The sequence below is a fragment of the Macaca nemestrina genome, chromosome 7 (genome assembly GCF_043159975.1).
Source record: "Macaca nemestrina isolate mMacNem1 chromosome 7, mMacNem.hap1, whole genome shotgun sequence".
NCBI lineage: Eukaryota > Metazoa > Chordata > Mammalia > Primates > Cercopithecidae > Macaca > Macaca nemestrina.
The window spans coordinates 15,036,082-15,049,894 of record NC_092131.1 but is presented as its reverse complement, the minus strand read 5'-3'; the positions used below and the strand labels follow the sequence as shown (position 1 = coordinate 15,049,894).

Sequence of the window (13,813 nt, the reverse complement as noted above, 5' to 3'; positions counted from 1 at the left end):
GCACATTGCCAAAGCCCACCATGCCTATCTGATTCCCTGGCTCTCACTGCTGAACTTCCAGCAGGCTTTCTAATCAGTTGTTTGCTCAACCAGTCTTGCAGCCCAAGTAATTGTGATGTTGGCATTCCCAATCAACCTTTCTCCTTGGCCATGGGGTTTTTCTGGCACCACTCCAAGTCAGCCCCCTCTGGCAGCAAAGTTGCTGGTTTTCACATCTACTCAGCCCTGATAGAACTATTCCCATGGAACTGGAGAGGGATTGGGAATTTCCCCATGGTAACGTGTCACAGACTCACTGTTGTTACCCAAGGTTTAATAGTGTTTTCTTGAATAAATGCTTTTTAATTTATGTTATGCCAGTGGTGGATTTCCAGGAATTTGAAATGGTTGTTTTTCACAATTGTGTCCAATTTCATCATTGTTTTTGGGGAAGATAATTTGCTGAATTCCTTACTCTGCCATTCTAGAAGTCACAATAAAGCCCCATTTGTTTAAAACTTCATCCTTAAGCTCTACTCAAAGCTCCTCTCCCTGATCTCTGGAGCAGACTAGCCTGGTTGCACTGCAGCACTAGAGGCTTCCTTCTTCCCCTTTCTTTTCTAGGCGTTAGTTCTGCTGGTAGCATTAGGGTAGGGAGGAGGCGGGAAGAAAAGGGCCAATTTTCTGACCCATTGGGCAAGGTTGTAGCCTCTCTCTGTTGTGCTGTTTCTCTGGCTAATCCACCCCGGCCCCAACAATGTATGCATGGCAGGCATCTATATGCTGACCTCTTAGGGGGTATATGTGGGAATTCTTGAAACGCTCTTTTTTGGGGCCTGCCCGTTGCCATTTTTTGGAATATCTGAATTAAGTCTAAAATCCGCATTCAATAATTCAAATACTCAGGACCCACTATGTGCACAGGATCAGGCTAATTTGGCCCTAATGACAAGCCTACAACATAGTCCCTAGTCTTCATCTTTAACTTGAGGAAAGTAAGGCTCAAACAGGTTAAGGGCTGAGCACAGTGGCTCATGCCTGTAATCTCAGCACTTTGAGTGGCTGATCAGGCAGATTACTTGAGGTCAGGAGTTTGAGACTAGCCTGGCCAACATGGTGAAACCCTGTCTCTACTAAAAATACAAAAAATTAGCCGGGCATGGTGGCACACGCCTCTAGTCCCAGCTACTCAAGGGGCTGAGGCAGGAGAAACACTTGAACCCGGAAGGTGGAGGTTGCAGTGAGCCGAGATCGTGCCACTGCACTCCAGGATGGGCGACAGAGCAAGGCTCCATTTCAAAAAACCAACCAAACAAACAAAAAAATCCCCCCAAAAAACGGGTTAAGTAATTTGTCTAAGATTATCAGTCCTAATAAGGAGTCCACATTATTCCAAAGCCTGTGCCCTTGGACTCCAAGTTTTGTCTCCAAATTAAATATTGGGAGTAATTACAGCTCCTGCTTTTCTTCCTCTCAGGTCAGGTTTAGTCCAATACAGTGGAAGATTGGTTCTTCCTCAACTTCTTTCATTCTCATCCCTTTGACAATTAAAACATTGTTTCTAGAGTCACACTGACCCAAGTTTGAATCCCAGTTGTTCTACCTTTGCTTCTATGTGACCATGGGCAAGTAACTAAACCTCATTGAATCTCAGTGTCTTCATCTGTAAAATAGGATAATATATTAATAGTAGTCTGATTTTATTAGGTAGGCCTGTGTAAGAAACAATCCTAAATCTCAGTGGCTTATAACAGCAAAAGTTGGTATTTCACTCATGTAAAATTTCAGATGTGAGCTGCTTCACATCCCCTTTTTCTTCTAGGACCAAGGCTGAAAGAGCAGCCCTTCTGACACAGACTATTCTCATGAAAGGAAACATTTCTCTGGTTGAAATACGTAATAACTCTTAATGCTTCTGCTCAGAAAGACCTCCTGCTCCTATTTCACTGGTCAAAAGAAGATCATACGATCAAGCCTGACATCAGTGAGGATGGAAAGAATGCTCCTCCTACAGGACGCGCTGCAGTTACATGGCAACAGGCGATGATGTATAATCCTTAACTGGAAAAGCAACTTAATAGTTAGGAACAACAATACCACCTACCAGAGAATAATAGTACCTTCCTTATGAATGTGAGATTAAAATGAGGTGAGGCACATGCAATGCTTAACACAGTATTCTACACTTAATAAAAAGTTTGATAAATGTTAGATGCCATTATTATGATTATTACCTCCTGGTGCTGAAAAATTTTCTCTTCACTGTACTGGGCTAAACCTCACCTGAGAGGAAGAAAAGCAGCAGCTGTAATTACTTCCAATATTTAATTTGGAGACAATAAAACTTTGAGTCTACGGGGCACAGGCTTTGGAGTAATGTGGACTCCTTATTAGGACAGATGATCTTAGACAAATTATTTAAACTGTTTGAGCCTTACTTTCCTCAACTCAAAGATGTGAGACTTGGAACTGTATTGTAGGCTTGTCATTAGGGCCAAATTAGCCCAATCCTGTACACATAGTGGGTGCTGAGTCTTTGAACTATTGAATGTGGATTTTAGACTTATTTCAGATAGTCAATGAACTGCATGCATAACATAACCACAGTACTACCTTTTCTATCCTTTGGGTCTCAGCTCAAATATCATCTCCTCAGAGAGACCTTCCCTGACCACCTGATTTAAAGTACCTCCCGTGCTTCCAGTCACTTTTCCCCGTTTTCTTGTCGTTACAGCTCTGGTAACGCCCTGAAATTGTCTTGTCCATTCACTGTCATGTAGTATCTGTCTCTGCCACTAGAAAGTAAGCGCCATGCAATCCGGATCATGGTTTCTTATTTCCACCTTCTGCCGTGGGCCTCTGGCATTTCTCTTCTGTAAAACTTTCGGGAGATGGTGAGTAAAGGGAGAACTCACGTGACCCGCAACGAGGCCTAGCCCTTTGTGGGTGTAGCCTTTCACGTTGCGCCGGCCGCGTGCGGGCCGTCTACCGCGGGAGGACAGCTACGTCACACGCACGCAGGCCCTGCGCCGCGCCTCGTCTCGCCACGGGCGGAAAGGGGCGTGGCCATGCGTAAGGACCCCGTAGCCACCGGCGCCACCGCCTGAATCGCCTGCAGGTGGCTGTTCTCGGCTCCCAGCCGTGCAGGCATCTCGAAAGCCACTCTGTTTTGGGGTCCTCGCGCCCCTTCCACGTCTCCCGGAAGCGGTAGCACGGCCCCGGCAGGTCCGGGAGAAGGTTTAGTCTGCTCGGGCCCCCTCCGGGCCAGCTGCCGAGGGGGCGCGGCCCAGGACGGCGACTAGGCCGTGGTGCAACCTCTCCGGAGTCCTCAGGTGAGGCGGAGGCGAGGGCCCACTGGACAAGACGGGAGTGTTAACGGTCCTAGGAGCGGGGGCGCAGTCCTTTCAGCGGAGACCCTGGTCTCTCCGTCTTCTTTCGGGTGGCGCTCGTCTTCGCTGTGTTAGGGGCGGAGGAGGGTAGCTGGAGAGACCCCATGGGCTTCAGCCGACGTTGTTTACTGCCCTTTGTATTCTTTCTTCCTGACCTTTGCCTGACCTGGCAGTTCTTCCCGCACGGAACGAGATGGGTGGGGAGCGGAGTGGGGGGTCTCTGCTCGCTTACCTGAGATCCACAGACTGAAGACCCCAGGGCACTGCCGACTGGGCCTACACGACTGACCTGCAGCCTCCCTCCCTCTGTGCTGACGCCTGTCCTTCGAAGCAGGCCCTGCCACCGCCCTCTGCGGATCCATCCCCATCCCACGCACTCTCTCTGCCCTTGGGCAGTGCCTGGGGAATTGACGGGTGCCTCTGAAGTCCTTTGTGTCTTTGAGATGTTTGTCAATGGAGCAAGTGCCCAGGGCCCATCTAAGTATTTAATTGGGTAATCAACATTAATTGCAACATTAGTAGCAATTTAATGGTATGTTTTAAAGCCCAATTAATTTTAAAATGAGAGGCAAGATAGAAAGAATTGAGTGTGTTTTGATTTTTTTATTACTTTTTTTGTAGAGACAGGGTCTTGCCACGTTGCCCAGGCTGGTCTCAAACTCTTGGCCTCAAGTGGTCCTCCCCGCTTGGCGTCCCAATGTGTTGGGATTACAGGGTGAGCCACAGTGCCTGGCCTGTATGGTGTTCTGTATGTTACAGAGCATTTCGTCTCCATTTTCATTTGGTTTTTTTTATAAACTCCGAAAGACATAGGCATGTAAGAGTCACATGTGTAAAAAACAGGTTTAAAGGATGAGTTTCTTCTGGAGGTTTTTTAGGTTTTGAGCTATATGGTATAGGGAGGCAAAGATTAAAAGGTGGGTTTGGCACTAGGGTGCCTTCGACTTGAGTATCTGAGCTGCTGTCTAAACTCTGGGATCTTTCTCAACCCTTTCCACATTTGCTTTTAAAAAAGGATATTGCTGTTTACCTCATAATGTGACCGTGAAAGTTACATATGATGAAAGATACATGTGTACCTGGGTACAGCATCTGCCATATAAAAATTCCACCCTGCAGTATTTATGAGTGCCTACTGTGTGCTAGACGCTGAGAATTCATTGGTGAGCAAAACAGACGTAATCTGTATCCAACCACTGCCCCCCTTTCCCCAAGAACAAGAGACATGTTTAAAAAAAAAAAAAACGTAATTATAACACATGAAGGGCTGTGGGGCAAAAGAATAGGATATGTACAGATAGTGATTGACCTAACTTAGATGGAAAGGAGAACTCTGAAGCAGATGACATTTGAGTAAACACCAAGAACAAGAAAGTTAACCATGAAAGAGTTCTTGGCAAAAGGAACAACGTGCACATTCTAGAAATGGTTGTGGACTTTATTATAGAACCCTTCTATATCTGTATCTTCATCATTACTTTGATGTATGGTGTCACACAGTAAGTACTCAAATATATGTATGGAATGAGTGGTTATGCAGTCTTGGTTTTTATTCTGAACTTAATGTGCACGTGGTAGGTATTGAGTATTTGGATTATTGAGCATGTACTTTAGACAAATTATATGCACACCTAAATTATATGTAGTAGTGCCACAGTTTAACATTAAGATGGCTTTTGTATTTAATGGAAAAGTTTTTTCAAGTTTTAGCACTTTAAAACAAACTTCAGTGAATTTTATTTTTATTTGGTTGTACTGGAATTTTGCCATAGTGGTTAGTTGCTAATTTGCTGCTGTAGCAAAGTACCACAGACTGATTGGCTGGGCCAACAGAAATTTATTTTCTCTCGGTTCTGAAGGCTTGAAGTCCAAAATGAAGGTATTGGCAGAGTTGGTTTCTTCTGAGGCCTGCTTCTTTTGCTTGCAGATGTCTGTCTTCTCCCTGTGTCCTTTCCGTATGTCTGTCTGTGTTGAAATTTCCTCCACTTAGAAGGACATGCCAGTTATATTTGATTAGGGCCCACCCTAATGACTCATTTTAATTATCCCTTTAGAGACCCTATCTCCAAAAACAGTCACATTCTGAGGTCTGGGGGTTAGGACTCAAATAAAGGAATTTGGAGGGATGCAGTTCAGCCCATAACAGATGCTTTTGCTATATTAAGATTTGCCCTTCATTGAAATAGTAATAATAAACACAGTAGTGGTAGTTGTAATAAGGATAATAGCAGCCACTAAAATGAGTGCTTATTATGTGCCAAGCATTTTGCAAAGTGTCTTTTATATATTATTTCATCATAACACCATCCTATAAGGTAAGTACACTTTTCCCCCCCCCGTTTTCTACATAAGATTTCTCAGACTCGTTTAAGTAGTTTGCTCAAGGTTACCTAGCTAGTAAAAGGTAGGGTTAGGATTTCAACCCAGGACTACCTGACTCCAGCGTCTGGTGTTAACCATTTTTCATACTCTGCCATTATGCCACGATGATCATTTTATGTCCTTTTTACAGGTTTGCCAATAGGATTATCCTGCTGCCATCATGTCTTGGTTTGTTGATCTTGCTGGAAAGGCAGAAGATCTTTTAAACCGGGTTGATCAAGGGGCTGCAACAGCTCTCAGTAGGAAAGACAATACCAGCAACATATATAGCAAAAATACTGACTATACTGAGTTTCACCAGCAAAATACAGATTTGACATATCAGACTGGACCTAAAGCTACGTATATTTCATCAGCAGCTGATAACATTCGAAATCAAAAAGCCACCATCTTAGCTGGCACTGCAAATGTGAAAGTAGGATCTCGGACACCAGTAGAGGCCTCTCATCCTGTTGAAAATGCATCTGTTCCTAGGCCTTCATCCCAATTTGTGCGAAGAAAAAAGTCAGAACCTGATGATGAGCTGCTGTTTGATTTTCTTAATAGTTCACAGAAGGAGCCTACCGGGAGGGTGGAAATCAAAAAGGAAAAAGGCAAGACACCTGTCTTTCAGAGTTCTCAGACATCAAGTGTCAGTTCTGTGAACCCCAGTATAACCACCATCAAAACCACTGAAGAAAATTCTTTTGGGAGCCAAACCCACGGTAGTTAATCAGTCCTCTGTTTCTTTTAGAGTTAACCAAATTGAATGTGTCATCATATGATCCAATGGTGTTTCTCATTCACTGTTATGGGATCTGTTTCCACTGGTGTAAGGGCAGACTCTCCGCAAATGTGTGGTGTAAACAAGGGAGACATCATTGACTACTATTAGTCAATAGACAGTTGTAGCAGGGACTTAATGTTGTCTGGAAGGCAACTTTACCCACTCAGCATCTAACAAAGTATTTCATATTTGATTCCCTAAGACATTTTAAGATTAAAAAAGAAAATTTTGAAATCTGAAAGAAAGCATGTCACTTTGGATCGGGCACTATCCCAGTTGATATCTTTTTGTTACTAGGATTGTAAAAATGACAGGAGACTGTACTTCACGTATTTTCTGGGTTGTGTTTTTTGTGTGTTTTTCCCCCCACATCCTCCACAAATAAAACTGAGAGACTGAACTTTGATCCAGGTTGAAGAGTTGAAGGCATTGACCTGGTAGTGAAGCAAGAGCTTAGAATTCTTGTTTTCAATTGTTTAATTCCCTGTGAGATTACCTCTACAAGTACACCTTCTTTCCTGTGAAATGAGATTAACACTGTAAATGTGGCTAATTCAGGTACCTAAGTGTTTTAAAATATCAATAGGCCAGACGTGGTGGCTCACGCTTGCAATCCCAGCACTTTGGGAGGCCGAGGCGGGTGGATCACGAGGTCAGGAGATCGAGACCATCCTGGCTAACACAGCGAAACCCCATCTCTACTAAAAATACAAAAAATTAGCCGAGCGTGGTGGCGGGCGCCTGTAATCCCAGCTACTCAGGAGGCTGAGGCAGGAGAATGGCTTGAACCCGGGAGGCGGAGCTTGCAGTGAGCCGAGATCGTACCATTGCACTCCAGCGTCGGCCACGGAGCAAGACTCCGTCTCAAAAAAAAAAATAAATAAATAAATAAAATAGCAATAGGCTGGTCATGGTGGCTCAAGCCTGTAATCCCAGCACTTTGGAACGCTGAGGTGGGCAGATCACTCGCACCCAGGAATTCGATACCAGCCAGAACAACATAGCAAAACCCTGTCCTGGTTAATGCAAAAATTAACCAGGCACAGTGGCACGTGCCTATAGTCTCAGCTACTTGGGAGGCTGAGACGGGAGAATTGCTTGAGCCCAGGAGGTCGAGGTTGCAGTGAGCTGAGATTGCACCACAACACTCCAGCCTGGGTAACAGAATGAGACCCTGTCTCCAAAGATAAAAAAAGAAAAAAGGCAAGAAACTTGATAGTAGGTTCTTGCAGGGATAGTAGGTTCTTGCAGGGATTCTTTTGTTGTTTTGAGACGGTCTTGCTCTATCGCCCAGGCTTAAGTGCCGTGGTGCTATCACAGCTTGCGGTACTCTTGACCTCCCAGGCTCAAGCGATCCTCCTGCCTCAGCCTCCCGAGTAGCTGGAACTATAGGTGCATACCACTGTGCCCAGCTGAGTTTTAAAAATTATTTTTAATAGAGACAGTGTCTCACTGTGTTGCTCTGGCTGGTCTTGAGCTCAAATGATCCTCCTGCTTTGGCCTCCCACAGCATTGGGATTATGGGCATGAGCTACCATGGCCTGGCCGTAGGGATTTTTTTTTTTTTTTTTTTTTTTTTTTGAGACAGTCTCACTCTGTTGCCCAGGCTGGAGTACAGTGGCCGGATCTTGGCTCACTGCAAGCTCCAGCTCCCGGGTTCACACCATTCTCCTGCCTCAGTCTTCTGAGTAGCTGGGACTACAGGTGCCCGCCACCACATCTGGCTAATTTTTCCTTGTATTTTTAGTAGAGACGGGGCTTCACTGTGTTAGCCAGGATGCTCTTGGTCTCCTGATCTTGTGATCCGCCTGCCTCAGCCTCCCGAAATGCTGGGATTGTAGGCGTGAGCCACTGTGCCTGGCCTTTTTTTTTGCTTAAACTTGAGACAGGGTCTTATTGTCACCCAGGCTAGAGTACCCTGGCACAGTTTTAGCTCACTGCAACCTCCACCTCCTGAGTTCGAGCGATTTTCCCACCTCAGCCTCCCAAGTAGCTGGGACTATAGGTGTGCACCACCACCCTTGGCTAATTTTTGTATTTTTTGGTAGAGATGGGGTTTCATCATGTTGACCAGGCTGGTCTTGAACTCTGGACCTCAAGCAATCTGCCCACCTTGGCCTCCCAAAGTGCTGAGATTACAGGCGTGAGCCACCACACCCAGCCAGGGATTCTTTATAGAGTTGATTATTGATGGGAGTTTGTCATGTTCTTAGATGTTACACCTTCTTTCATTGTCTTGGCTGTTAGTGAATAAAATCTTTCTTGTATTTTCAAGACAAAAACTTGTATAGAGGAAGAGGTTTTGGGTTGTCAAAATAGGATCATGCAGTAGCAGTTGATTAATATGTTCACACATTCCGAAATTTATTCTCAGCTATCTTTCAATTAATTATACAAAGAACCTACTAGGTGCAAGTATATGGAAGTGTCCAGTGGGTGAGCTAGACATGTAAACAGATAATTTACATGTGGTCTAGTAAATGTAGCAATTGAAGTATGGTCAGAGTGTTGTGGAAGTATGAAGGAGGAAGCAACTAATTGCCTAAGGTATTCAGAAAGGATTCACAGAGGGTCTGTATTTTTAGCTGGGCCTTAAAGAATGAAGAGGAGTTTGCCAGGTAAAAAAAGAAGTTAGAGACAGCATTCCATGCAGAGAGAACAGACTCTTTAAGGGGCTGGTAGAGTAGAAAATGTAAGAAAGTTGGAAACACTGAGTGTGAGTTGCAGGTTGATGAAAATGTAGCTAGCAAACAAAGTTGGGACCTGTTTGTGAAGGCCCTTGTGTCATACTGTTTATGCAATTAAACCCATTACTCTTGTAGATCATTGTTGAAGATTGATCCCTGAACAACTGGCTTTAGAATCACTTGTGTGTTGTTAATTTAAAAATGAATTATTGAGTGCCTTCCCAGGATTCCTGAATCGTATTTTCTGGGGATGGAGCCAGGGCATCTGATTTTTTTGTTGTTGTTCTGTAGGTGGTTCTTAGCCAATAAAAATTGAAAGTGACTGCCACAGCCAGTGTGATGCTAGTAGAGATCTTTAAGTCAAGAGTTGACATGGCTTATTTTTGTACTTTTAAAGAAAACAACTTGCATTTAATTATAAAGAATGGACCTAAAGGGAACCTCGTTGTCAGGGAAATGAATTAGAACTGGTTGTAATACACAGGAGTTATAAAAATTGTTTCTCTTGGGTAGGACCTCTCAACTTTGAGACTTGGCATTTTGGGCCAAATTAATTCAATAGTGTGGGGAGCCCTCCTGTTCTTTGTAGGATGTTTAGCAGCATCTCTGGCCTCTTAACCCATTAGATGGTGGTAGCAACCCCAATTGTGACAACCAACAATGTCTCCATAAATTGCCAAATGTTCCTTGCAGGGCAGAATCATCCCAGTTGAGAACCAGTGTCCTGAGATGCCTAGAAATGTGTGGAAATGGAATTGCTGAGCTGTAGGGTTTAACAATGTTCAGCTACACTAGTAATGTCAAAGTGGCTTTCTCTGGAGGTGGTGCCAATTTATACTCTAACCAGCTGTGCTTAAGAACTTCTTTTGCTCCACATTCTCACCAACGTTTTTTATTTTCGATTTAACTTTTACTTTTTGCTGATCAGATTTGTTGTTGATATTCTTTATTTCCTTCATTACTAGTGTGGTTGAAGATCTTTTCAGATCCTTGACTATTCAAGTTTCATTTTCTGGAAGTGTCTACTCAAATATTTTTTAATCAATTTTTTTCTGTTAGATTATTTGTCTTTTTCCTTCTTGATGCATGGACATTCTTGATATATTCTAAATTCTAAATTCTTTTCCTCCTCCAGTTTTACCTTGGTTTTTCCCCTCCCCTCTCTGTGGTATCTCAGTGAGCAGAAGTTCCTAATGTAGATGCTTGTGGCTTGTGTTTTTTGTGTCTTGGAAAATCTTTCCTTACATTGAGATCATAAAGATATTTTTCTGTATTGTCTTCTATAGTGTGCGATAGGCATTCAATTCCATCTTTTTTTTTTTTTTTTTTGCCATAGGGAAATCAGCTATTCTAGCATCATTTATTGGACTGAGTCTCTTGTCCCTACCAATTTGCAATACCACCTGTCTTATATATCACGTATTCATTAGTATGTTTCTGGCCACTTAATTCTGTTTTATTGGTTTATTTGTGTATCCTTGTGCCAGTGCCACCCTGTTTTAATTAATGTAGTTTTAAGTGTCTTGATAACTGATAGGGTAGCTTCTTCCAGCTTGTGGGCTTTCGTCAGAAATGTTTTGGCTATTCTTGAACTTTTCCACTCCCATATGCATTTTAGGATTTGCTTATCAAGTTTCACAAAAACTCTGTTGGTCTTTTTATTGGGAATTCATTGCTTCTATATAGATAGTTTGGTGAGACTCAGCACTTTTGCTATATTGAGTTTTCTTATCCACTAATCGGGTATAATTTCAACATATTTTGTGCTGTCTTTCATTAAAATTTTTTTGTTTTCTCCATAAAGATCTTACATACTTTGTGTTAGTATTATTCCTAAGTAGTTTATATTTTTTGAAACGATATGTGGTATTCCATAAAATTTTTTGTTTTGTTATTGCTGGTGTGTTTTTTGTTGTTTTTTATATGTACATACATAGCAATCTAGATAGCTCTTAATCTTCATGTTTTTCTGAACATAAATTTAGATTTTCAACAACACAGTTGTCTGTGTATAATGAATTTGTTTCTTCTTAGCCCTTTTGTCTCTTAAAAAATCCTTTTCTTCATTGGCTAGGACTCAACAACCAGTTTTGTATCTTGTTCTTTGTCTTAGAGAGAATACTTTGTTTCACTAAGTATGATTTTACATTAGGTTTTTCATAGATATTTTTTATTAGGTTAGAGAAGTTTCCATAAATATCTAGTTTGAGTTTTTACCATGTTGAATTTTAGCAATGTTTTTTCCTCTACCCCTGGAGATAATAATATAGTTTTTCTTCTTTAATATTAATATAGTATACAAATCAATTGATTTTTTAATTGATTTTTATTTATTTATTTTTAATAGAGATGGGATCTTGCTGTGTTACCCAGGCTGGAATGTAGCAGCTATTCACATGTATGGTCATAGTGCACTGCAGCCCCAAACTCCTGGGCTCAAGTAATCCTCCCACTTCAGCCTCCCAACTCACTGGGATACAGGTGCACACCACTGCACCTAGCACCACCTCCAACTGATACTTTTAGATATAAAACCAAACTTAACTTTCAGTTTGCTAATATTCCCTTTAGGATTTTTGCATTTATTTAGTTAATTTACTTTTTATTTATCATTATTATTTTGAGACAAGATCTCACTCTGTCGCCCAGGTTGGAGTGCAGTGGTAGGATCTCAGCTCACTGCAGCCTCAATCTCCCAGGCTCAAGCAATCCTCCTGCCTCAGCCTCAATAGTAACTGGGACTACAGTCACACACCACCATGCCTGGGTAATTTTGTTCATTTTTTGTAGAGGCAAGGTCTCACTATATTGCCAGGCTGGTCTGGAACTTCTGAGCTCAAGGGATCCTCCTGTGTTGGCCTCCCAAAGTGCTAGGATTACAGGCATGAGCCACCACACCTAACCTTTTGCATTTATTTTATAAGTGAAATCGACCTGCGATATTGTTAGGTTTTAGTATTACAGTTATATTAGCCTTATCAAATGAATTGGAAAGTGTTCCTTCTTTTTCTGTTGTGTTAATTAGTTGGTGTAAGACTAAGATTATTTATTTCCTGAGTGTTTGCTACAACTCTGTGCTAAAACCATCAGGACCTTGGGTATTCTTAGTGAAAGGTTTTAACTGTTGATTCAGTCGGCTTTTCATTTGTTAACTCTGTTTTTGGTAAGTTACATTTTTTTCCCAATAATTTGTCAATGTCATATACATTTTGAGGGGTTATACTTATTTAATTTGAGGAAAACAGTGAAGGGGTCACAGCTGAAACTTTCAGCGCAACCAGACATTTAGTTATTCTACCAACCCTGCAAAAACCAATGCTTGATCACGCATACTGTGTGAAGAATATCAGTCTCTACCATATATTGAATCCTTACCCTGTTTCTGGCACTGTGCTAAATGCCTGCTTTTTAAAACAGCTTTAATGGAGTATAATTCACATGCAATAAACTGCACAATAAGTATTGTGTAATTGATAGATTTCAGTATCATGTACATTTTAAAATTTGATGGCCTAATGTTGTTTATATCTGTCCCAGAGGACACTTTTGGTTATGCTGATCCTCTCTAGTATGTTTATTTCCTCTTTTGCTAATTTTTGCTTTCTTTGGGTTTATTCTGCTATTTTTATAGCTGCTTAAGCTGGATATACAACTCAGTTTTATTCCTTCCTGCCTTTCATCTTTACTGTAACCAAGGCTATAAATTTCCTTCAGAATACTGCCTTAGATATCATCCCACGTTTGAATATATACTTAATTTATTTTTTGAATTTTATTATTTTATTTTTTATATTATTTACAAATTTTTTGTAGAGACGAGTTCTCACTGTATTGCCCGGGCTGGTCTCCAACTCCTGGACTCAGGCAACCCTTTCTCCTTGGCCTCCCAAAGTGCTGGGATTACAGGCGTGAGCCACCATGCCTGGCCTACTTCATTTCTTTTTAAAATCTTTATTTTAGAAATTTCAAACATACCAAAATAGAAAGTGATGACCTCCTATTATCCAACTACAATAATCACTCATGGCCATTCATGTTTCATTTATACCCTCCCGTGGGAAACATCGCTTTCTTCACCTGCACCCTCCACACAATTAATTTGAAGCAAATCACAGATCTTATATCATTTTTTCTATAAACATTTCATTTTCTTGCTCTAAAAATACTTTAAAAGCAAATGTTCACATCATTATCACCTTAAAAATGTAATAATTTATTTCTTTTTTTTTGGAGACAGAGTCTCGCCTTTCGCCCAGGCTGGAGTGCAGTGACACAATCTCGGCTCACTGCAACCTCCACCTCCCAGGTTCAAGCGATTCTCCTGCCTCAGCCTCCCAAGTAGCTGAGATTACAGGCACCTGCCACCATGCCCAGCTAACTTTTTGTATTTTTAGTAGAAACAGGGTTTCACTATGTTGGCCAGGCTGGTCTCAAACTCCTGACCTTGTGATCCACCCACCTTGGCTTCCCAAAGTGCTGGGATTACAGGCATGAGCCACCGTGCCTAGCCAACACTCCCGTTTTTAAGTCATGCCTTAGGTACCCATTTCCTACCCCACGTGATTATTAGCTTTTTGTGGTTATTTTTTCTTTGAGGTAAAATGTTCATA

At 41.9% G+C, this 13,813-nt stretch overlaps 1 protein-coding gene and 1 long non-coding RNA gene across 5 annotated transcripts in view; one reads left to right on the top strand and one right to left on the bottom strand.

The window, feature by feature from the left end:
* Positions 1-2,994, bottom strand: part of LOC105467533 (uncharacterized) — a 29,355-nt gene extending 26,361 nt beyond the window's left edge. For both annotated transcript variants that reach the window (XR_978942.2, XR_011625604.1), the window contains exons 1-2: positions 2,669-2,994; positions 2,214-2,262 (exon numbers count right to left, since the gene is read on the bottom strand). This is a non-coding gene — a long non-coding RNA (uncharacterized lncRNA). The remainder of the gene's footprint in view (positions 1-2,213; positions 2,263-2,668) is intronic.
* Positions 2,995-3,130: 136 nt separating this feature from the next.
* LOC105467532 (golgin A5) overlaps positions 3,131-13,813 on the top strand; it is a 46,072-nt gene continuing 35,389 nt past the window's right edge. For 2 of the 3 annotated variants that reach the window (XM_011717186.2, XM_011717183.2), the window contains exons 1-2: positions 3,131-3,311; positions 5,881-6,454. In XM_011717186.2, the coding sequence (XP_011715488.2) occupies positions 5,911-6,454 (544 nt within the window). In that variant the 5' untranslated portion in view covers positions 3,131-3,311; positions 5,881-5,910. The remainder of the gene's footprint in view (positions 3,312-5,880; positions 6,455-13,813) is intronic. The other variant, XM_011717184.2, reaches the window with a different exon arrangement.